This window comes from Callospermophilus lateralis, chromosome 4 (genome assembly GCF_048772815.1).
Source record: "Callospermophilus lateralis isolate mCalLat2 chromosome 4, mCalLat2.hap1, whole genome shotgun sequence".
Lineage (NCBI taxonomy): Eukaryota > Metazoa > Chordata > Mammalia > Rodentia > Sciuridae > Callospermophilus > Callospermophilus lateralis.
Window position 1 is genome coordinate 63,410,732 of NC_135308.1, and position 26,179 is coordinate 63,436,910.

At 37.2% G+C, this 26,179-nt stretch overlaps 1 protein-coding gene across 1 annotated transcript; it reads right to left on the reverse strand.

Annotated features, from left to right (window-relative positions):
* Window positions 1–1,187: 1,187 nt before the first annotated feature.
* Window positions 1,188–24,926, reverse strand: Usp18 (ubiquitin specific peptidase 18). Its single transcript, XM_076852529.1, has 11 exons — window positions 24,790–24,926; window positions 16,985–17,258; window positions 15,910–16,006; window positions 14,909–15,054; window positions 9,645–9,724; window positions 9,219–9,365; window positions 8,720–8,809; window positions 7,805–7,972; window positions 3,526–3,657; window positions 2,951–3,000; window positions 1,188–1,612 (listed from the first exon to the last, which is right to left on the reverse strand). The coding sequence occupies exons 2-11, from the start codon at window positions 17,133–17,135 to the stop codon at window positions 1,567–1,569; spliced, it is 1,107 nt and encodes a 368-aa protein (XP_076708644.1). The 5' UTR covers window positions 17,136–17,258; window positions 24,790–24,926; the 3' UTR covers window positions 1,188–1,566.
* Between the last annotated feature and the right edge of the window lie 1,253 nt (window positions 24,927–26,179).

The following is a 26,179-nucleotide window of genomic DNA, read 5'->3' on the forward strand; positions in this document are numbered from 1 at the left end:
GTATAGAAAACATTACTGAATATTTCTAGAGAGAATGTAAGAAAGAAACACCATGTTTTAAAAAAAATTTTAAAAAATAAAAATCACCCATATTTTATGTTTAAGTTTCAAATCTGCCACTTATCATGTATGAAATCTTAAACAAGTCATTAGGCATGTGAACATCTCAATTGATTCATCATTAAAATCGGTATGTTAACACCCACCCTGCTCACCTTACTGGTTGGTATTGGACTCTCTGGATTTCTCCTCTCACCCACATCCATTTTCCTCCAAAATGGCTCCAGGGACTCTGAATGTCTTTCCATTTCCACTATCATACCTTTATCTAATCCACATCACCAGCCACTCTAAAGATTAATTAACAGAACACAACTAATGATATTCTTTTTTAGCCACTTCAATTCATTTTCTTTCAAATTTGAAACAAATTTCTTAGCTAGTTTGAGCCTCCCACATTCTGAGCTTCACCTCCCTTCCCATAACCACTTTTTCCTTTGTGTAGGGAATCCAGGTTTGTGGATTTTTTCAAACCTTTCAAGCCACTGAGTATGTTTTCCCTACAAATGGATTGTTCTTCAACCTAACCTCTTTCCAGTCTGAAGTCTTCTCCGAAGGCCTTGCAATAGAAGTGATTAACTATCCTTTGAATTCCTATAGCACAAACCTTCATTATCCTATGGGTTTTAATTATCCCTGATTAAGCTGCAAACTCCTTTTGATGGAAAGAATGGTATTGTGCCTGATACATTATCTGATGGAGAACAGGTGATCAATACATATTTTCCAATTTAATGAGTAACAAATTATAAATGGAACTGATATTCAGCCAGTACAAACAAGTATGGTCCCAATAGTTGTAAAATATTGAAATATTGACTTCCCTATCACTGTCCCTTGCTATCCAAATACCTTCCACTACCAGTGTTTTCTTCCATGGGAATTACTTGGACTCCCTCAACTAAATACAATCCTCCAACTAGAGGGTTAATGTCTTTCAAAGTAAGTAACACTGATAACCCTTATCTAGCCATGTGGCCAGGATCTACAGATAAAAGTACACATTTTGATTCTGACCTGTGCAGTATCATTGTTAACTAGTATGATAATTGGGCTAGTATGTTTTCTGTTGCTATAACAAAATACATGAGGCTGAGTACTTTGTAAAGACATTTATTTGGCTCACATTCTGGTGACTGGAAGTTCTTATCAGCATGATGCCAACAAGCTGGCAATCAGAATATGGCTGAGAAGTGAAAGGAAACCATCATCATGAAGAAGGGGAAAAACAATGAACGTACTTACCTCCCACCAGGGCCCACCCCCTTAAAAAGTTTCCACCACCTCAACACTGCCATGTTTGGCCAAGTCTCCAGCACATGAACCTTTGAAAGACAAACCAGATCCAAAACATAATCCCCACCTGATTATAAATAACATGTAACTATACAGTTGGAAAGTGATGCTTTTTTTCATTGTAAAATCTCATACAAGAGTCAACAGATCCAAGAATAGGAAAGGAAAATGATAGTCTGTCAATCTCTGAAGATATAGAATAAATATCCATTAGGACTCAGTCTTCATGTAAACCAGAAGATATGCTGTTTCCTGCCTAGAAAGATGAGAAAATTCATCAGCATAGCAAAATGAACCACTGATAGTGAAACGATATTATTATTTCATGATAGGACAAGCATTAGCAAACTTCCAGGCTGTTGAATCAAAATTCATCTATCCATCATCTACTCAGCCTCATCTACTCAGCCTCATGTATTTTGTTATAGCAACAGAAAACAACTCTTCAGAGAGAAACAAAATAGTGACTTGGTGGGAAATAACCACTAATATGCTACTAGTTAATATCTAAATCATATGTTGACAAATTATGGGACCATGAGCCACAACTAACCCTGTTTTTTGCAAATAAATGTAAGTGGAGAATAGCCAATTAAATTAATTCATTCATATACTGTCTGTGTCCTCTTTTATGCTAAAATGACAGAGTTGGGTACTTGAAACAGAGACTATGGTCCGTAAAAACCTAAAATATTTTCTCTCTGGTCCTTTGCAGAATTAAGTCTGACAATCTCTAATCTAAATCATGGATCAATCAATAACTACAATAAAGACTGGTCATGTAAGAAAGATAGCTTAGAAGAAATAGAAGAGAAATATGAAAAAGTAGAAGTCTGAGAAAGGCTTCAAACACAAATTATACCTAATTTGTTACTTTCAAATAATAGAACCTATCTCTGCAACTGAAAATCATCTTTAATATCATCTTTGGCATACACTGTCACTCCTAATCCAGAAACTCAGCCAGAAAAACTTACAAAGTCTCTCTGTTTTAACTTGATAAAGTTAAAGCTTCCTTCCCTGCCATAGTTACCAATTTAAAAAGTATTATTTGATATTTATTAAATGCAAGCCACTATACCAGACAAAGAAATATGAAAAAAAATGATCTTTCTCACCCCAAAGAGTACAAAGGACTAATGTGAAAGAAAGGATGTATCAAAACAATTTAAAAACAGCATGATTCCTGCTATGATGGAGTTATGCTCAAGATGCAATGAAAGCACACAAGAAGCCCCTACAAATATGATCAGGTCAATCAATAAGACTTTGAAGATCAGAGAAAGACATGAGTATTGAAATGTGAGGGGGAGTTTGCACAAAAGTTAAATCAGGAGAGGGCAATGCAGAAACTCCTTATGTGTAGTTAGAAGGGGAAGATGGCAGACATGGTCACTTATACTTGAGGATTACTGGAGTCTAAATTGTTAGAACACCATGGTGTAGAGGGATGGGTGCTGACAAATGAGGCTGAATGGTTAGTCCCTGGAAAGCCATCAGAATATAAGCAGTGGCTAAGTCCATGAGAGTTCCATACAGCTCCAAGAATCAGCTTAAATTCATCAGGTTTCCATCACCCAAATACTTCTCTTACCAGCGATAATTACGATTTCCATAAGTACACTGGATGTCTTCCCAGGACACCTAGAAGTACATAAACAGAAGTCAGCACCTGACTGACCATTTACAAAATATCCACAGAATATAGGATGCTGCAGTTTGCCCTCTTTCACTCCTCTAGACAAACCCACCCTAGTAACTCCCAAGAGCTGGAGCATCTAATTATAGTATGTCACGCATAATAGTCTTTTTTAATAGCCTCATTCCTCCGCTTGAACTTGGTCATGCTTTCCCCAGAGTTATATACATATGTATGTATATATCTTACATATCTGTAACCCTTCTTGCTTTACAGAAGTTTCCCACAGAGCAAGGAGTCCACAGCACCAGAAACCTGGACATTGAGGTAATGGCCTCTTACAGAGATTTACAAAGCTATAAACCAGATAGGGATTTCATGCAGAATAGGGATTTGAAGTCATAACGCACCCTTACACACAAAGAACAATACCATACTGTGTCTTGGCCTTGAGGATTCAGGTAGATCCTCAGAACTTATTACAGGTAGCTAATTCAGGGTAAGAGGCAATTTGGGGTGTTGTTTCTCACCCCAGAAACATGGGAGTCGTTGAAGCAAAACCATCTTCCATCCACAGAATTCCGGATATAGGCACAGTAATGACCCAAGTCAGCAATCCCCACATGGGCAATCACAGCAAAGAGTTCAAACTGTCCTTCAGACTGAAAGAAGACAAAGCATAAAATGATTCACCCCCTCTTTTTCTAAACTCAGACTTGAAAACGGAAATAGTAAGTCATCACACATTTATTCACTACCTACTCTTTGTCAGGCACTGGTACTTCAAAGATACTAGGAAAAAGTCCTTGACCTCAAAAATCTCATGGCTAATGGAAGAACAAGTATATAAACCAGAACTATAATGGCATGTTTTATTTTTTTAAAAAGTATATTTACAGGTAATTTTGGAAGAATCAATTTTTGCCCCAAAAAAAGAAGAAGGAATGAACAGCTAAGGAAGGGCTAAGGGGCTAGGGAAAGCTTACCAGTGCAGAACTGTTTTAACTGACCTTAAAAGGATAGATAAGAACAGCAGGCAAGTTATAGGAAGGCAGTATTTTTAATGCAAGCCCAGAAACTGCAAAGATTTAGCAGCTTAACAAAGCAAAGAATATTAAGAAAATGGATAATCTTCACAAACCAAGTTGGGAATTAGAACTTTAGCCTCTCATCTCAGGTACTCAATCTCAAATTCAAGGCCACCCTGGAAAATTTAGTGAGACCCTGTCTCAAAATTTAAAAAAGAATTAGAACTTTATCCCATGAATGAGGGAGAACATTCAAACAATTTTAAGGAAAGAAACAACATCATCAGATTTATTTTTGAGAAAAACCACTGAAACAATGTACTTTGAAAAAATAAATAGAAAGTTCAAGTGTGATAGGAAGTCAATGAGATAAATTAAAATACTACAATACAGTGAGGAAGAAATGGTATAACCTGAATGATTACTATCAGTGTTAGTCATTAAAGTGATAATAATCATTATTATTAGCTAACTTTTGGCATTTAGTATGCAGTTGGTTTTTATATAAATTATTTCATTTAATAAACAACACTCTGTGGTGGGTATTAGTAATGCTCTATCTAACAGAGGTACAATCTGAGCTCTGGGAAAAAAAATTGGTTAATTGATCTAAAATAACAAAAATGTGTATGTTTATGGTGTACAACATGATGCTTTGATATAAGTATACATTGTAGAATGGATGATTGGGTTAAACTAATTAGCATCTTCATTACCATATGTATGTATATATTTTTTGGTAAAACTCAAAATGGATCAAGGAGCTTGATATCAAAGCAGAGACCCTGCACCTGATAGAAGAAAAAGTTGGCTCCGATCTACATATTGTGGGGTCAGGATCCAAATTCCTTAATAGGACGCCCATAGCCCAAGAGTTAATAACAAGAATAAACAAATGGGACTTACTTAAACTAAAAAGTTTTTTCTCAGCAAGAGAAACAATAAAAGAAGTAAATAGGGAGCCTACATCCTGGGAACAAATCTTTACTCCTCACACTTCAGATAGAGCCCTAATTTCCAGAATATACAAAGAACTCAAAAAATTAAACAATAAGATAACAAATAACCCAATCAACAAATGGGCCAAGGACCTGAACAGACACTTCTCAGAAGAAGACATACAGTCAATTAATAAGTACATGAAAAAATGCTCACCTTCTCTAGCAGTCAGAGAAATGCAAATCAAAACCAATTTAAATATTTCTAAAATTTTATCAACAATGAGTGTAGTTGATGCACTTGTTCTATGTAATATGAATTTATTTTATTAAAATTAAAATAGCATGTAAAAAGTAAAAATCAATTATTAATTTAGATTTTTTAAAAATAAATAAAATTGCATTTTCTGTAAAGTACTTTTTTAAAAAGGAACACTTCATTCTAGTTTCTCCACATTCATACAAACACCCCTAACCTGAGACTTTGGAAATGGAGTGGAAGAAGGGGATAGGGTGTGAGGCAGAGCAAGTGAAGTTAATTCACTCAAAATGGAGGGCCCCACTTACTCTATACTTCTTCTACTTAAGGGCTCTATATTGAACTTTTTTTGAAATGCAGAACAATACCTGGATTTGATGATCAGTTTACAAGAAATAGTAGAGTTTAGAGGAATATGTTAAATGACACCAACCAGCCAATTATGGAATATAAAAAATTCAACAAAATAAATTACAAGGAAAAAATGGCAGGCAAAACCTAAAATAAATTTAACAGGAAGGAAGGGAAGGAGGAGGGAAAGGGAAGCCAAATGCAAACATGGACCTCGTTTGGATGTAGATTCAAACAAACCACACAAATTAAAGAAGAACTCTGAACACTGGCTAGACATTTGAAAATGTTAAGGAATTATAAGTTAGAGTTAGCTATATTTAGAAAAAGAGTGTTTATTCTTTAAAGAGACTTAATGAAATATTCATAAAATTCAGCACATGATGTCTGGGATTTGCTTTAAAATATTGTTTAAAAAATAAGTGTGTCTTGAATCTAGTTAAGGGTGGGATAAAAGAAGAGGATGAAGGTGGAGATAGATCAAGATTGACCATTAGTTTCGGAAACTGTTAAGCTGTTTGATGGATACATGTGAATTCATTGTGCTTTGGTATATATCTAAAATTTTTAATAACTAAAAAGTCTTTTTTAAGCAGAAGAAATTTTAAAATATAATTCATCAGGCAAGACTAGGTAGGGAGAAATAAGAAAAACTAGAAAGAGAGAAAAGAAGAATCCTATGAGGTCCTGATAAACTGAATATTGTTGTAACATATTATCAGTCCTTAATTTATTTTCATTACTGGGAATTGAACCCAAGGGCCCTTTTGAGACAATATCTCACTAAGTCGCCCAGTCTGGCCTCAAACTTGGGATGCTCCTGCCTCAACCTTCTGAGTAGCTGAATTATGGGTATAGGCCATAGCCCCTGGCTTAAGGTTTTACTTAACTTTTTAAATAGCGTGGTTCTGAGCATAAATAGACAAACAGAAAATGTAAAAGAAACAATGTTCTAAAAACAGACACATATATATGGAAATGCAAAATTTGTTAAATGTAGTATTTCAAACCTATGAACAAAGGATATTTATGTCATTTTTTCCTCAGCATCTCCCAATAAATTAATATAATGTCCATAAATGAATATAATGTCATATCATGACAACTAAATGAAACTTTCCTCTGATTAAATCTGGCCCAATCAACTTACTACTTTCTTATTACCTTCAAGGTAGGCCTTGGCTATTTTAATAATAAAGTTGCACTTATGCATTTATACCTACTCCATGTGTTATTTTTTTCAAAATAACTTTATTTTTGCCAAATAATGCAAATTTTATAAGAGAATATGACAAATAAATACTAGAAATCAAGCACCATTCAAGCATACACAAATGTCTACAGAGCCATAAATGAAATCAAGTTTTTTTTAAAGTATGAAATCTGACCATTTGTGATGCAGGGGTCAGGATAGAACTGTGTGGCTCATCAATGCACACTTTTTAAAACTAAAAGCCAAGAACTGAATTATGAGTTCCTTCCCCCAATCCTTCAAGGTCTTTAAGTACAGACCCAATGTTTAGAAATAAGAAAGTTTTTTGAATCTTAAGAAAAAATTAAAGTCATAATCAACAGCAAAGTCTGGTAGTAAGAGTGAGGTGATAAAATCTGCCATCGTTCCATTAGACTACATTTAAATATTATTTAAAAAATAAGTGTGTCTTGAATCTATGTATGCTTCCATGAATCACACCAAGCTATGATTGGGTTTTCCTCCCTTTGAACCTCCCAACATGGCAGCAGAGGACAAGATTTCTCAGATAGGGGATGGGGATGTGGCTCGAGTGGTAACGTGCTCACCTGGCATGCGCGGGGCACTGGGTTCAATCCTCAGCACCACATAAAAATAAAATAAAGATGTCGTATCCACCGAAAACTGATAAATAAATTTTAAAAATATCTCTCTCTCTCTCTCTCTCTCTCTCTCTCTCTCTCTCTCTCAAAAAAAAAAAAAAAAAAAGATTTCTCAGATAAAAGAATGACACAGAGGAAGCAGACCTCACTAACCGAGCTGCTCCCATTCACCTTGCCAGTGTTTGCCCAGCATGATGCTGCTTCACTGTACCATCACAGTCTGGAACCTGACATCACTCTACCACACAGACTGCATCACTGATGTGGACTACAGAACTTCTGAGCAGGTGAATTCTAGCAACTGAGGGGTCCAGGAAGGCAGAATCTTAAGGCTGTGGTGCCTGATAAGATTGATGTATAATGGGAAAGAACATCTCACCTGTTCCTTGGCATCACCGAGGACTTGCTCATTTGAAAGAACCTGATTGAAATCTAAGCTCTGGGGGAAATACAGTGAGTGGCAGATCTTTTCTGTCCGTGAATTCTTGATGGAGAATCGCATGAGGTGGATGGTCAAGGTCTGGGGCAAATGGGTCAGCTTCAAGTCCTGAAAAAGCAAAATCACTGTGGAGTGAAGTCCTAAAGCACTTGAAATGGAAACACAGAAAAATATCAGGGCTAGTAGAACGTTCTTCTCCAAAAGAGGAATTCAGCATGATCTAACATAGAGTTAAGGGCTCCATTTCACTGAATCTGTTGGGTTCCTCCAAGAGTCACGTGACACTTGACTACCACACCATTGCACATCTTCCACAGAGGGCACCAGAGGCCCAGGGTTCTGCAGAGGCTCCTGAAACCAGAGTAACTATGGAGTCTGCTCTAGAAAGCTAGTCATTCTCATAGGGGGAAAGCTAACCACTTCTTTCGAATCTTCTCTATTCTTTAAAAGGCTCTGTTTCGGGCTGGGGATGTGGCTCAAGCGGTAGTGCGCTCGCCTGGCATGCGTGCGGCCCGGGTTCGATCCTCGGCACCACATACAAAACAAAGATGTTGTGTCCGCCCATAACTAAAAAATAAATATTAAAAAAATTCTCTCTCTCTCCCCCTCTCTCACTCTCTCTTTAAAAAAAAATTAAAAAATAAAAAAAATAAAATAAAAGGCTCTGTTTCTCTCAGTGAGAGAGAAGCCACATCCACAGCTATGAAAATCAGAAGCCCTAAAACACCAGATACTAGCCTAATCCAAATTCCCTCCTCAACCAGCATGAGGTACCCTTAGGGGTCTGGAAAGATGATATCAGGAATTCCACTAGGGGCAAACCCAGACTAGTGAAGTAGCTGAATTAATAAGTACCTGTTTGCTATGTGTCCTCTTCCCACAGTTCTCACAGAAGCATTTGCTGGATAACACCCTGGGCTGGAAGAAACAGCGTAGGGCATCCTCCTGTCTCATCCAGAACAAGAAAAATGCAATGTTGGTATTTACCATCTAGAGAACAATCCCCTATACCCCTATGGTAGGGATGCAAGGTTTATGTCCAATTTTCTCCAAGCTCCCCTAAATGTCTGGCCCAGTGCAGTACATTAAGTAGAATCTCAAAAAGAATAAAGATTCCAGTATTTGGAGAAATAAAATGGGAGGAGCACATTTAAGGAAACATTTTGAGTAAAGTGAAAGTAGGAGAGAAGTTTTTTATTAATTAATTTTAATTAATTAATTGATTGATTTTGCTAGTCAAAGGAGAACTTGAACAAAGCCACAGAGATGAAATACAAAGCCAAAGGCGGATAAAAGAAGCAACAAGGGATTGGCAACATTGGGGTTTTCAAATCCACCAAGAAAAGTTTCTCACCAGTGTTTGCAGGGGCTTTGAGTCCATATCAAAAAGACAAAGAGGGAGAGTGAGCATGCTACTGTTTCTGCTACTCTCCTTGGCACAGTCTAGACAAATCAAGGATTCTTTCATCTGGATCATGTACAAGACCTGCAACCTATCTACCTGCAAGAGGAAGGAAGAAAGAGGTAAGTCAGGGAAAAAGCCCTAAACCATTTCAGGCCTATTAACAGAAGTTGGATCAAGAAGATGAAAGCTCCAGAAATGGTAGCCACTAAAGTTCATTGTCTTACTTATAAAGGTGCAAAAGAGTAATTATATTATGGAACTGTAATAAGCATTGTATATGAATTAATTCTTTTTTTCCATCTTACATAAACATTTTTGAATGAGTTATATGAGTAGCATCCTAAACCTCTGAGTTCTCTTGTTCCAGGATCTTACCAAGTCCATATCAGTGATTTGGTCCTTAATTAGGTTCCAGACTGTGAGGTAAAGCTGAGCAGCATCATGCTGGACAAACACTGGCCAAAAAGAAGTAACATCACAATTAGCGAGATCCCTGGAAACTACTCATGCCCTTGTGCCCTAGCTACCAAGATGCCCAAGAACACTTCATCTTTTCCTAGCCTTCTCCCACTCCCAAAACAGCTAAGTTTGCACTACATTTTAGGTGCTCAAAAAATGAGAAGTAATTTATATATTGATTTTTGACAGATCCTCTAAAAACTTAAGCCATAGTCCAACCATTACATGACCCAAATTTCACTGTCCATCTCTGCTGTCACTAGGGGACCCACCTAGATAGATCCAGTAATTCTCTACTGTGTCTACACAAAGCCAATGCTCTCACTGTACTCCTAAGGTCTTTCATTTCTCTGTCCATTGATGAGTTTTCTTATTCAGTGCCCTAAAAACTGAGCACTATCCCCAATTCCTGTATCTGACCTAGGTTTTCCCATAGGTTCCTGGGAGGAGAAGGAGGGAAAGGACCATCTTACAGTCAGATGATGATAGATAAGAGAAAGCAGGAATTAGGCAGTGAAGTCTATATCTGTTTTATAAGTAAAGGTAAGGCAGATATAACCAAATTTAATAGTATTGTTAGAAAGAAAACTAGAAAGTTAAAGATGAAGAAAAACACACTGAGGGCTATTTTTAAAAAGGACAGAAAGTGCAAAAATGCAAAGATATTGCAAGAAAAGGTAGTTACTGTAAATTAACTAAAATCTTACACCCAAACAACATTTTCTTTCCTTCATAATATTTATCACAACTTGTACTTAACATTTTTTAGTTTGTATTGGTTTTGGTTTGGGTTTGGGTCTGTCTTGACCCTAAACTGTGAGTTTCATGGAGGCAAAGACTCTTTCAGCCTTATTTCCTTATGCATAGAAATCTGGCACTATAGTATCTGACACTCAATCATATAAGTTGAATAGATTGATTCCAATGCAGTGAATTCCAAACTCAAAAGAGAAACAATCTATTAGTAGGGTTAAATTGGTGCTTTCCAGGGAATAGTGTACAGAAGAATTATGTCCTACCACAGAGCTGACACTGGATGTAAAGGAAATTGGATCATGTTACCATTTAAAGACAATTTGCCATCATCTGGCCATCCCAGAACCAAGAGTTCCCATTCATCTAAGAAATAGTCATTTGCCTGTCCCACAACATACTTAACATCGGCTAGGACAAGGCAGATGCCATAAAAATTGCCATAAAAAAAATATACCAAAGAAAATTTCTGTCACCAGGAAACCTCTATCCTAATGGAGAACAGGTATCCAAATAATCATAATTTAAAGAAAAATTCCCTAAAAATTATTTCCTTCCTGTAGCCATGAAAGGCTAAAAGAAGGAAAAAATACATCTGAAATGATAAAGTGAGGGCCTCCATAAATCTGTTCCACTGTAAAAGCAATGAAAATTCTGGCAAAAAGAGAAAGCAAACTCAGGGCTGGGGTTGTAATCCAGTGGTAAAGCGCTTGCCTAGCATGTGTGAGGCACTGGGTTCCATTCTCAGCACCACATATAAATAAATTAATAAATAAAATAGATGTCCATCAACAACTAAAAAAAAAATTTAAAGACAAAGAAAACTCAATAAAGGTCACATGTGAAAAACTCAAAGATATTGTACTTAAGGGGAGAAGTTGAGTTTTTCCTCTAAATCTGAAACACAGATACTCACTTTTTTTAATAGAGAAAACTGACCCACTAGATGCAAAAATTCCAACATATGGGAAAAAAGTGTGAAAAAACAAAGTAATATAATATCTCCAAAGGAATCTAATAACTCTCTAGCAACAAACTCTGAAGAAAAGAAAGTCATCAAATTACCTGACAAAGAATTCAAAAGAATGACTTTTAAGGAAACTTATTGAGATTTGAAGAGAATACAGACAGACCAGTCAATGAAAAATACAAAGAGAATTCATGACATAAATCAGAAATTTAGCAAAGATATAATAAAAAAAGAACCATTCAGAAATTGTGGTGCTAAAAACTGAACAATATATATTTGAGATCCTTAACAGAAGAACTAGTCAGGCAGAAGAAACAATGTCCAAGCTTGAACACAAGTCTTTGGGGGGAAAAAAAAGAAATGAAATGAAAAAGAGCTAATTTAAAGAACTAAAAAAGCCATTAAGGTCCACAGGACACAATTAAATAAGCAAATATTCATACAGTGGGTGCTACAAGAGATAAGAAGGAGGGCTTGGGCTATAGCTTATTGTCAGAGTGCTTACCTGGCACATGTGAGGCACTGGGTTCAATCCTCAGTACCACATACAAAAAAAAGCAAATAAAATAAAGTCATGCTGTCCATCTATAACTACAAAAAAAAAATTTTTTAATTGAGAGATGAGAAGGAGCCAGGCATGGTGGAGCACACCTGTAATCCCAGTGACTTGGAAGGCTGAGGCAGGAGGATCACAAGTTCAAGGCTAACATCAGCAACTTAGTGAGACCCTAAGCTACTTAGTGAAACCCTGTCTCAAACAAATCAAAGGGCTAGCCTAGCATGCATAAGGCACTGGGTTTGATCCTCAGCACCACATAAAAATAAAAATAAAGATATTATGTCCATCTAAAACTAAAAAATAAATATTTTTTAAAAGGGCTGGGGATGTGACTCAGTAGTTAAGCACCCTGGGTTCAATCCCTAGTAACCCCCCAAAAGAAAAGATGAGAAGGAAAAAGGCATAATAAATCTATTCAATGAAATAATCAATGAAAACATTCTAAATCTTGGGGATGGATACAGATATTCAGGTCCAGGAAGCTTAAAAGAGTCCCAATAGATTTGATCTAAAAGATCCTCCATTGAGCAGGAAAGAAATTTTGAACTAACAAAAAAATTGCCAATCTACATACTATCCCCAACAGATATATCCTTCAGAAATGAAGAAGAAATAAAGAGTCTCCGGGACAAAAACTAAGGGAATTCATCACCAGGCTGACAAGAAATGCTTAAGGGAGTCCGGCAGAATAGAAAGAATGATGACCACCATCACAAAAATGCACAGAAGTACAAAACTCAATGGTCAAGCAGGAACCAAAAGAAAAAGAGAAGAGAATCACACCCTACCAATACAGAAAAACCACCCATCAATAAGAATGGACAAGAAAGGAAGAAAGGAACAAGAAATACACAAAACAATCAAAAATTTTTAACAAAGTCACAGAAATAGGTCTCAACTTATCAATAATAACCTTGAATGTAAATGGTTTAAATCTCTTAATTAAGATATGGACTGGATGAATGAATTTTAAAAAGTAAGGCTCAAAAATTTACCTTTACGAGAAAATCACTTAACCAGTGAAGATACACACAGATTAAAAATTAAGGGACAGGAAAATATATAAATACAAACAGAAACCAAAACCAAGCAGAAGTAGCTAGCTTACATCAGAAAAAAAAATAGACTATAAGGAAGACATTATTAAAAAGACAAGAAAATAACTACAGAATGATAAAGAGATAATAAGAAGCTATAACAACTATAAATATATATTCATCCAGCACAGTAGCACACAGTTGTATAAAACAAACATTCTTAGACTGAAAGGAGAGATGTACTCTAATAAAATAATACTTAGGAACTTCAATACTCCACTTTCATCAATGAACAAATCATCCAGACACAAAACCAACAAAGAAACAACAGAGTTAAATTATAGTATAGAGCAAATGGACCTAACACTATAATTAATATTATAAACCACGATGAAAGAATTTGAAGAGGACACAAAGTATCTACAGATTCCATGAAATTCCTATCAAAATACCAATGACATTCTTCACAGAACTAGAAAAAAAATCTATGGAGGACCACAAAAGACCTTGAAGAGCTGAAGCAAACCTGAGCCAAAAGAACAAAAAGGGAAACATTACAACACCTGACTTCAAAACATACTATAAAGCAATAACCAAAAGAGCATGGTACTGGCATAAATATACACAGTTGGGTAAAGAGACATCTGACTCTCACATTTATTGCAGCACTCTTCACAATATCCAAGAAATAATAACAAACTAAATGTTCACCAATGGATCGATGAATGAGTGAAAAAATGTGGGTATCTATCCACAGTGGAATATCAATCAGCCATTAAAAAGGATGAAATCCTGTCATTTGCAAAAATATGGACGGAATTGGAGGACATTATGTTAAGTGAAATAAATCAAACACATAAAGACACATTCCACACATTCTCATTTATATGTGGAAACCAAACAGTTGATTTCAAAGAAGGAGAAAGTCACAGGATAGCCATTAGAAATTAGGAAGGGTAGAGAGAAGGGTGGATGGGAAGATTGAATAGCAGGTACCAAATTAGAGTTAGATAGTAGCAGTAAGTTCTAATGTTCTAGAGCACAGTAGAGTGACTACTGACAACTATTTATTATGTACTTTATAAGCAATTAGGAGAGAGGAGTTCAAAACTTCGAAACACAAAGAAATGGAAAGTGCTTTTTAAGGAAAGGGAAATGCTAATGACCTTGATTTGACTGTTATACACGTATAAAAAATGCATCAGATTACCACAATATATCCCATAAACGTATGGTTATGCCAATTTAAAAAGAAAACCATTGGAAAAAATAGTAAACTGGTAATAATCACAAAAATATATATATTAAAATAAACAAGTTTTTAAAAATTTCAGATATACACCAATACCTTAAAAATAAGGGGTTGGGGCTGGGGTTGGGGTTCAGAGGTAGAATGCTCGCCTAGCATGCATGAAGTACTGGGTTCGATCCTCAGCATCACATAAAAATAAAATAAAGATATTGTGTCTACCTATAACTAGAAAATAAATTAAATTAAAAAAATAAGAGGCCTAGGGTCACCTCACTTCCTTCTTGATGATTGTGTGGTGTCTGTGTGTGTGTGTGTGTGTGTGTGTGTGTATGTATGTGTGTGTTTCTAGGGTTTGAACCCCAGGGGTGTTGTACCACTGAGCTATATCCCCAATTTTTTATTTTGAAACAGGGTTTCACTAAGTTGCCAGGCCAGCTGGAACTTGGGATCCTCCTATCTCAGGTTCACAAACTGCCACAACCACAGATGTGCACCAAGTACAGAGCCCTGATTCATTCACTGCCCTTTTCCTCACTCTCTGGGAGCCTCCCAGGCTCCCAGCCTCTTTAGATCAGTAGGCAGCAGCCAGAACTGAAAGGACTGTCTTACATGGCACATTGTACTTCTGGAGGCAGTAGGCAAACTCCATGGGTCGCACTGCTTTCTGCCTACTGTCTTGCATCTTCTCCAGCAGCAAAAGAAGCTGGAAGGGAACACTTCTTCTCTGTTCTCCTGCTTCCCTTGGCACTTTTATCCTGTCAAATAAGAACAGCCAGGAACCTCCTTTCACCCACAGTCGTCCATGTGAGGTACATACTGGAATCACTTAGGAAACTTTTAAAAAATCTCCATGTCCAGTCCACTCCCCATATAAACTAAATCAGAATTCTGGGGGTGGGACCTAGATGATTTAAATGGGTAACCAAGGTAAAGAACCACCATGTTAGTGAATTGGCTAAACAGAATACCCTTGAGAAGGGGACCAACACAACTGCTGCCTCAGCAACTCCACCCCGACCAATAATCATGCTAGAATAAAGAGCAGATGCACCAGATTCTGGGTTCACAGAAGACGCAAGCAGTGAAATGTCCAGTCTGAAGCACTTCAAACAGAAAAGGCAAATGCTAAGTTAAGTCCTGGGTAGAAAGGGCAACATGAAGGGATGGCATGTATTTAGGCAATGATTCCTTAAATTATAGGCATCTCTCAATTTTCCTGTCAATGAAGAAAAACAGAAGAGTGCACAGGGCAAAAAGAATGAGTATGCTAACTATGCACACACTTGGCTCCACTGACAGTTTCTCTGACATTGGTCTAATTCAATGACTGCCAATCCTGGCCACATTTAAAAATCACCTACAGAAGGAGTCATTTAAAAAGTACCAATGTCTGGACCCCAACCAAGACCAACTGAAATCAAGTAAATGGAGGTGGGATATGGTATTTATGTATTTTTAAAACTTCTTAAGCAATTCTAATGCAGAAAAGCAGAAAACAATATCTTTTCTTTGACAACTTTTGAAAGAAGACTTCTAAAGTCCAAGTCACTGTAACTGAATAAAAAACATAAAATAATATACATATCAATTAACCCGAATAATAGTCTTACCTTTTCAATATCTTGGTGAAGTCCGCATTCATTATGAATACCTGAATTAGGGAGTTAAGACAACAGGTCTGTCCGATGTTGTGTAAACCAACCAGGCCTATAAAAGGAAAAGAAAAAAATACTGAGAGTAAAGCACAGTTAAAGAATTTAACAAAAATCAAATGTTTTTCTAGCATCTATTGAGGACATGAAACCCTGTGAAATATCTCAGATGTACAAAGAATTCTCTAGGGAACTTGTAAACAAATTTGAGAGGATATATGCATGAACCTGTGAGAAGTTAAATAACAAGACAAGTTTCAATAGTCCACCAGAAAGGAGATGTCACCCAAAAAGTGTATCATGCATTGACAAATGAATGATACAAGCAGTACTGCACAAACAATTGCTGGAAGAGCAAAGGGAAAAAAAATTTCTGAAAGCATAACTGGGGTGCCATGGGTTCCTCCCAAACTGGTCTCTACAGCTGTGTCAGAATGGCTGTCGAACTTTGGGGAAGATCCACCTACCCTAAATTTACCCCAAGAGACTAAAATCCAGAAGAAACTTTCAAACTATGAGAAAACCCAAAGATAAAACAATTCTCTGTTCCACTAGCAACCAACCTTTCTTTTCCCACCACAGACTCACCAGACCCCACAGGTGAGCAATTTAAAAGGGAAGCAGTACCACTAAATCTCAGAATTCCTGGGGAATGGGCACTGGGGTATAAGAGACAGGGCAGTAAAAATATCAAAATCCAGGTGTAACATGTAATCGCAGATTTCTGCTCCCAAATCAGTAAGAGCATTTTGATTCTACACAGACTTGTAAAGGGTAACAGAGAAGACAGAAACTAATGCTGCACGCTACGTGGCAAGCATTGGTTTAAAGCCGTTTCCCCAGATTATCTCATTTAATCCCTGGAACAACCCTCTGTGCTCAGTACTACTGTTATCTCCATTCCACAGACACAGAAACTGAGACACAAGTGATGTGGACCCATTAACCAAAAAGCTCTAGTGCAACAGAGTATAGTAAGTAAATGAAGCATTTCTATGAAGTCAAAAAGAGAAAAATAGGAGGTTCTAATGACCATGAGGGTTGTCCCAGGCATTGAAATGTTCTCTCTCCCTCTTCATGTTGTTGTTCTCTTCCTTCTTCAAGGTGGATTCTCCCGGGTACTGCTGAGACTCAGCCAGGATTAACTGGCAAGTTTCTCTCAGGAACCCGAACACTTTGTCCATTAATGGTGACTCCAAAATCCCCAGGCCAAGGCTGCCTGGCAGGTGTTCAGGACTCCACCACTTAACTTCCAGGAGGAGCTCACATGGGCCAGGTGCAACAGAGCCTCTGTGAAAACACACAACCTAATAAGGATAAGACAGGAGGAAAGCATATTAATTCAATAAGTTCTGATTTCAAAGAGCCAAGTCTAAGAAGAGATAACTGATTAGGGATTTTGACTAATAAAGCTCAAGGGCTGTAAATAACAACTAAGCTAGATACACCTGACCCTTGTTTCCATTTGTTCTCCTCCAGAGTAGACTGTCATACCCTAACACTGAACTCTTCTTCCTACCTCCAGATTCTCTTTTTGATAAATGATGTAACTAACATTCACCAAGGGGACCAGATGAGAAGCCCAGTGTCTCTTTGCCCCTCACTCCCATCCCCAACTGTCACTTCCACAGCTTAAAGGCTTCTCACAGCAAATTCCTTGCTATCCACACCTCTAACTTACTGAGATACTCCTACAGACATCCAAGTTCCAACAAAATGTTCTGTCTTCTGGGAAGCTTGTGCTGGGTCCTTAGGAAGGCCTAGATGTTGTCTATGCTCCTGTGCACTTTATGCACAGAGCTATTCAAATAATTAATTAATTGTATCCTAATGTGAGGAATAGCTGTCTCTCCACTTGTGGATGTGGTGGTTCCCAGACACATATTCAACAGACACACATTCCCCAGGCCCAGAGGAGCATTGGTTTTTGACAGAATACAACTGAGCATTTCTCCATGCAAACCAAAGGTCCAGGTACACGACAAAATCATAGCTATGGATGCGGACATAAAAACTACAGTACTTAAATTATTCTACTTCTTTACTTCCTCTTGACAACTCAGATCTGACACCTGTAAATTCTCTCCAGCAAGCAATTCCAGAAGGGATCTCTCATGTGTTTTACAACAAATTCATAACCATGGATACCAAGACACTACACACTTCCCTCAAATCTCCACTAGGTAGCAGCCATGTCACTGCCACACAGCAGTCAACATACCCTCACATCTCCACATGGGGGCTTGATGTGAAAGTGGGAAACACACCCAGCTCTTCTCACTGTCTAGTGCCTTTTGATTTAATCATATTCCTTCTAAAAGGGCTTTAACATGTGTATTCAGCTTATCTCTTCTCCAGTATTCTTAGTCCTATTCACAGATCTAAGCTGGAGAGTACAACCATATTGTATTCTCTAGGCCCCTGGCTCTCCACCCAAGGGCATATATACAAGATTTCCTCAATGATTCTCCTTTCCCTATGTAAATAAATCTGCAGCCCTAAAGCCCACCTGGCCATTAGACACTAAATCATTTTTATTTATCTAGAACTTTTTCGCTACCTTTGGGAGGGATTCTTAGAAATAAATACCAGGTTAAAATGTACAAGGTTCTACCAGGCATGGTGGTATACACCTGTTAATCCCAGCAACTCAGGAGGCTGAAGCAGGAGGACTGAAGAAAGTTCAAGGCCAGCCTCAGTAATTCAGCAAGACCCTATCTCAAGATAAAAAAATAAAAAGGGCTGGGGATCTGACTCAGTGGTTAAGAGGCCCTGAGTTCAATACCAAAAAAAAAAAAAAAAAGGCCTAAATTCTTTTTTTTTTAATCTCTTTAATATCTGACTTTAAGATTCTTAATACATGTGGCAGCATGTACTAGCTTATAGTCATTGCCCATGGAGAGTGAGAGGCTGGTCAGGACTCAGTGGCTAAATGACATAGAATGTAAGTTTATTGACATTTTCAAGGGCAAGTTTCATAAAAGAGGTGAGTCTGGAACTCAGTTTATTAAAGATGAGAGGGAATAGTTTGAAACAAGGGATATCTTGAAGCACAGCAGGTTGTACACAAAAGATCAGAGTTTGGAAAAAAATCAAGAGTTTGGGGAAAGAGGATGTGAGTGTGTGTAAAGGACTATAAGCAGCTTTGCATAAACAAATCCAAACTTGACATGGAAGAATTTATAAAATTAAAATTCTGGAACACTTTTATAAAAAATAACTGCTTAACTAATAGACATGCAAACTCAAATCAGGACCATAATGAGATTTGTATAATCTTATGTGTCAATTAAAAATATACAAAGAAAATAATTCTGATCCAGGGGACCTGGATAAATAGGATTTTTATCTACTACAAGGATAGGGGCATAAAATGGTATAATCACTTTGGAAAAAAAATTGGCATTATCTTTTAAAGTTAAACATCCACTCAACCTCAACCCCAAAATTCCAAGTGTTCTGGGGTTTTGGTTGTTTGTTTTGTTTTAGTTTATTCTACTGCTGGGGATCAAACCAAGGGCCCTGACATAATAAGCAATACTCTGCCACTGAACAACACACCCAGACTGCAAGGGAAATTCTTACATGTGTCCCCAGAGACATCTATACCAATACTCATAGCAGCACTGCTTGTATGGCAGAATACAATGATATTACTCGCTAATTCATCAATGAATACGAATAACCATAATGTACGTCACAAGATACTGAGTCTTAGAAACATAATGTTAACTCGAAAAACAATTCCAAGAAGATAATATATATAATGTGAATTCTTTAGATTTAAACTCAAGCTCAATGGAACATTATTTTGCTTATGAATCAATATATGCATGTACGATTAAACTTTTTAATTTTTTTTCATTCATTTATTTATTAAATTTTTAAATAGATAATGAAAACCACATGCCAATTACTCTGAGGGGAATGCAGGAGAACAAGACAGTGGAGAGCCATTGCTTATAATATTTTAGCTGAGTGTTGAAGGAGTTTCGGAAGTATTTATTATATTATTAAGTAGTTAATTGGAATGTGGAGTTAAGGCTAATAGTCTAAGGAAAACACATGGTCTGACACAGGCCTAAGGGAATCAAATCATCTTTCTTGTATACAGAGCACACAGCACAGCGCCAACAGGCAATACAGAACTGACACAGTGGATGACAAATCTCAGTAACAAATTCCTTCCTGCCTTTGCCCCAACAACCCTCAGTTTTGACTGGCTGAGATGGGAGTTTTCAGTAAAAGGCAGAAGGGACTTCACAAAGTCCTGTCTTCTAACACAGAAAAGCAGAAGTCAAACCAAGTTTGGGGATGGAGAAACTGCTTCCTAGTGAGATATATGAGGAATATCCAGGTAGAAATGAATTGAAAGATGCCAAGCAATGCACCAAATAAATTAAGACTAGCACACATTAAAGGACAAATAATAAAAGATATAATCTGAAAATCATAAGATGTATGGATAAATTGGTCATTACTACCCATTACCAGGGCACATACTGAAAGTGGCAGTGGGTACATTTAAAAAAAAATGACTTTATAACTTTGCCAGATAGAACTGGAGACTACTGTGCTAAGTAAAATAAGCCAGTCCCCCCAAACCAAAGGCTAAATGTTCTGATATGCGGATGCTAACACACAATAATGGGGGGAGGGAGGAATAGAAGTTCAGAAGTGAAAGGAAAAGAAGGAAGAATGGGAATAGAAAAAAGACAGTAGAATGAATCAGACTTAACTGTTCCACAATCCTCTTCAAGGGCACACTCCCCAGAAAAGAGCTCTTAATAGGCCCCACCTTTAAAGGGTCCACCATTTCCTGATAGCACTACCCTAAAGATCAAGCCTTTTAAGCCTTTAAGGTGGGCCTTCGGGAAACATTCAAGATCCAAACTAAAGAAGGAGGATCATCAAAACTAAAAATAGATCTACTAGATGATCCAGTCATTCTACTATCCTGCATATTTCCAAAGGAAATTAGAATATGGAAGAGACATTTATATGCCACTGTTGATGGCAGCATTATTCACAACAGCAAAGATTTACAGCCTAAGTGTCCATCAACAAATGAATGGATAAAGAAAATATGGTACATACACACAACAAAACATTTTTCAATGATAAAATGAATTCCTACTATTTGTGACAAATGGATGAACCTAGAGAATATTCTGTCAGGTGACTTATTGTCAGGCACAGAAAGACAAATACTGCATGTCTCACTTGTATGTGAAAACTAAAAAAGTTGATCTCATAGAAGTTCAAAGCAGAATAGTGGTTACAAGAAGCCCGGAAGAGAATAGGAGGAAGGAGAATGGAGAGGAGATAGTTAAGCATTCAGTTAGACAGAAGGAATAGCACAGTAGGGTAACTATGGTGGAAATAAATTGATTGTACATGTCAAAATAGCTAACTTTAATGTTACCAGTATAATGAAATAATGTTTGAGGTGGTAAATATTCCAATTACCCTGATCTGATCATTACACATTACATACAAGTATTGAAATGCCACACTGTACTCCATAAGTATGTACAAAGAATATGTCATTTTTTTTTTTTTTTTTTTTTTTTTTTTTTGCAGTACTGGGAATTGAACCAGTAGAACTCTACCACTAAGCTACATCCCCAATCCCCGGCCCCTCCCACCCTTCCTTCCTCCCTTTCTTTCTTTCCTTCTTTTTTTTTTTTTTTTTAATAATTTGTACTGGAGATTGAATCCAAGAACTCTTAATCACTGAGAACCACATCCTTAGTTCTTTTTATTTTTAATTTTGAGACAGGGTCTTACTAAGTTGCTTAGGGCCTTGCTAAGTTGCTCAAATTTAGGATCTTCCTGGCTCAGCCTCCCAAATTGCTGGGATTACAGGAGTTTGCCACCATGCCTGGTTTATAAGACCTTATCTTAAAATCAAAAAAATAAATAAAAAGGATCCAGATGAGGTGGTGCATACATGTAATCCCTATGACTTGGGACACAGAGGCAGGAGGATCACAAGTTCAAGGCCAGCCTCAGCAACTTAGCAAGACCTTGTCTAAAAATTATTTTTTAAAAAAAATGACTGGGGATGTGGCTCAGTGGTAAAGCACCCCTAGGTTAAATCCCTAGTACCAAAAAAGAAAAAAAGATCGGGTTTTACTAAGAATCAGAGGCTGGACTCAAATTTGTTATCCTATTGTCTCAGCCTTGAGAATCACTTAAGAGTACAGGCATGCACCAGCACACCTTGCTAACTATTTTATTTTATTTTATTTTATTTAAATATTCATATTTTAGGTGTAGATGGACACAACACAATGCCTTTATTTTTATGTGGTGCTGAGGATCGAACCTGGGTCCCACCCATGCTAGGTGAGCGCTCTACCGCTGAGCCACAATCCCAGCCCCCTTGCTAACTATTTTATTTTATTTTTTTTTAATTAATTTTTATTGTTGGTTGTTCAAAACATTACATAGTTCTTGATATATCATATTTCACACTTTGATTCAAGTGGAATATGAACTCCCATTTTTACTCCGTATACAGATTGCAGAATCACATCAGATTGCTAACTATTTTAAAAGATAGTTATAAAGAGTTGTCCCTTATGAAGCTTGTAGGCCAAGTAGCTTGTAGCGGAGTCAAGCTGAAAAAGAAATGGTGACAGCAGACAATTTCATCAACTAAAAATAAATACTTGAGATCATCATTGACAGACATCTAATAAAACTGACTAGAAAAGGTCCTGCAATGGAATATATCATTTGGACAGGCAGACAGGTCAGGTCCCAAAGGGGAAACACAAAACTGCAGCAACATTTTAAGATTGATCACAGGGGAGATGAGTAGGTAGGGCAACAAAAGGGAAGAAAGTGAAACTTAAAGATCAGAGGAAAGTGGGGAAAGGCAAAGTGGGCAGAGAGGGTGTTCACGTGAACTATGCAGGTGCAATAAACATCCACCAGAGAAAAGAGAATGAATATATTTCAAGGAAGATGAATCTCCAAACTTAACCCCTTACAAAAAAAAAAAAAAAAAAAAGGTGGGGGGAACTCCAAAGTACTGAACTAATTTAGTTCTATCCTTCCTGAATAAGAGTGATGGAAATAACTCTTATTATATAGAATATACATTGTATATATTATATACGTATAGACCCACCACCATAGTAGCCAGAGAACAGAGATATAGCAAAAGCGCCAAAGACATGGTAGGAAGAACCTTGTTTTGCCTGGATCTCTAACTTCATGCACTACTAAACCAATGAGAGGTTGTGGGAAATTGTACAAAACTGCCTCCAACTTTAAATGCTATAAGAGGAACAAAATTAATATGTTGGCGACAATATATAAGCAACTTCCCTGTCTTTCAAATCCAATGACAACATATTGAGACTTTTTTTTTTAACAGGTTCTCACTATTTGCTGCCCAGGCTGGTCCCAAACTCCTAGACGCAAGCAATTTTCCTGCCTCAGCCTCCAAAGCTGGGACAATAGGCAGATGCCACCCCAACCAGTTTAGAACCCATTCTTAATGATTTGTTCACCTGTTTACATTTCATGGGTAATGGCAATATGCTGGACACAAATTAGAGCATTCCAGATAAAATCCAAAGTAACTGGGAACATTGGAGCTATTCTCCCCCAAAGAATGAGCCCACATGAAACGATTAGGACTTACCTTCTTTTTGGTTCTCTTCATGTTAAACATTTTCCCCTTTGTGAGCCAACACTGCATAAAAGTGTCAAATTCACAGCACAATTTCAATGATTTAAAAAGAAAAACAAAAGAAGTCCCCTCTTTTTTTTTTTTTTTGTTCTTTGCTAAATGCATCATAAATCAAGATGATGGAGCTGTAAACTGTGTTCTTTCTTCTCTATTTTGTTCCTGTGAATTCATAGGATAACCTGGATGTCTACATTGAACTCTCCACTTCGCTTTCCACGGTATAACACCCACAAAAATAAAAAAATCACATGAAATATTTTAAAATATTCGCTTTGTTTTTTGGAAAGATTTCAAAGTATAACTAGGTTGTTAAGTATGAAAATAAAGCCTGTGCTTTAATTTCCCAACACTTTGGATTCAGATTTTCAGGGATATTTGGAATGGAGTTTTATGTTTAAAGGTCTAAATTTAGCTTTCGTCCAGGAAAATGGGAGGAGAGTGATTAAGACTAAAAGACTCTGATTTGTACAGTTTGACAAAATTAATCATATATATATATATATATATATATATATATATATATATATATATCCACTGACCCAGCAATTCTACTTCTAGGAATTGCTCACAAATATATTCCTATATTTGCAAGAATGTGCGCATAAAATTATATTCAGTGCTGGCTCATCTAAACCAATAAAAACTGGAAACAACCTAAATGTCCATGCGTTGTTTAAATAACGTACTTCCCATACAGTACCTATAAAAAATGTATGCCATTGACATATCTATATGTCTTGACATGAAAAGATGTCCATGATATACTAAGTTGAACTTAGAAAAGAATTTTAAAGACTGATAAAGTAAACACAAAATGTTCAAAATGTTCAATATTAGTGAACCTGGTTTCTACTTTACACATTTGTCTGCGTTACTTGCATATTTTTTACACGTTTGCAAAACTTTTGTCATTTCTTTTTTTAATTAAACACAAAGACATGCTAAAAGTTCAAATAAATATATTAGTTTGTGGGGGAAATTATTGACCCCATATATTCACTCAATGAAAACATGCATTATTATCACTTGCAGAGCCCCAAAAAATTTCTTAATTATTTGGAGACTATAAGCAGAGTTCCATTGGATATCTTTCCTAGAAAGAAAACTTCCAATATTAGCCTCAAACTTGCCTCAAGTGCCTAGCAGCGTCCAGCTTCCACTGCTTGAATTCCCGTCCGGTCTCAGGAGCTCCTTACCAACTCAGCGGGGTAAGCAGAGCTCCCCGTGGCAACCCGCGCTGCGCGCTGCCTCTGCCTGCCATCTGGCCGGCGCTTGTCTGAGCGCCCCTTTTCCTTGCAGCGGCCACTCCTCCCGGCTCCGCCCCGCTCCGCCCCAGCCCCTAGGCTTTCGTTTTCCACTAAACTGAAAGTGAAACTCAGCAGCGAGTTGCTGGGTGCGGACGGGGGCGGATCCGGGCTATAGGGAAATTTAGCAACCTGGTCCACAGATTCCAGGAGGAGTACTGTTACGAGGGACGCGGCAGTGTAGCGTATTTCTCCATCTCTGCCATTTGTCCTTGAGTCCACGAATACACGCTGCTTTTTGACATTTCAAAATCTCTGCAGTAGGGAACAAATCACAACCATTTGGCATCTTACAGTATATGTATAATATCAGGGTTTTTCCCCCTTTCTGGTATGCTATAATTTATTAAATTGCGTGTTTTGACATTGATGGCTTGTAGATTCGATGAAAATCGATACCCTATTGTTGTATAGCTCTTCGGAGCCAGCAGCATGGGTGTCAGAACCATGAGTGTCAGTCCACACATGGAACAGGTGCAGCAGGTGCAGCCTGGGCATCAGAGCCCAGGTAATTTGAGAGTAGTTTCTATATGGTGGGTGGCAAGATCAAAAGTATGGTCCGTGTAGGGAGGATACTGGTAGAGATGAGAGATTGGTTATAAACAGGGGGGTGATCTAATCAGTAAACATGTATTAAGTATAACAAGCTCCAGATTTGAAATTGTCAGAAAAGAATGTTGCAAATAAAGAATGTAAAAGTGAAAACTTTAGCATTAACCTGGAACTGAGTTGTCAGTTTGGATCCATGATTTTATACACAAATGATAAAGAAATAAAGAGCTAAAAGTGTGTATGCATGCATATATTACTTAAGTTGGTCCACTGAGAGTGCCCAGGATTACTGACACCCCAGAAGTACATCTAGCACCCAGAATTTGACTTCTAATTACCATTCTCTAATAAAGGAACCAGAGTTGCTTAGACAAATGGCTGTTTCCAAGGTTAGGAGAGAGAAAGCACAAAATAAGCCCATGACATCTTTTTCTGACAGAAGGTAAGGAAATGCGCAAAGGATGTTGGGGATGTGTCAAAAAGCACAGAAACCATCCTGAAGATACTCCCACTGGCCAACTCTAAAATAACTTGAGCATCAAATTAAAATGATGGTGATAATATTGTGACCCATTAAATAACATAGAAAACCATAATCCATATCAAAGTTAATGATTGAATAAACTGAAAGTTTGTTAAGGAATAGGATACTCTCATGGTTTGA

Coding starts and splice junctions, on each gene's coding strand:
- Usp18 (XM_076852529.1), bottom strand. CDS start 17,135: ATGGACAAAGTGTTCGGGTTCCTGAGAGAAACTTGCCAGTTAATCCTG. Junction 15,055..15,909: donor TTCACCAAGATATTGAAAAG/GTAAGACTATTA, acceptor CTTATTTGACAG/GATAAAAGTGCCAAGGGAAG. Junction 3,658..7,804: donor TCGGTGATGCCAAGGAACAG/GTGAGATGTTCT, acceptor GTCTTCTTTCAG/TCTGAAGGACAGTTTGAACT.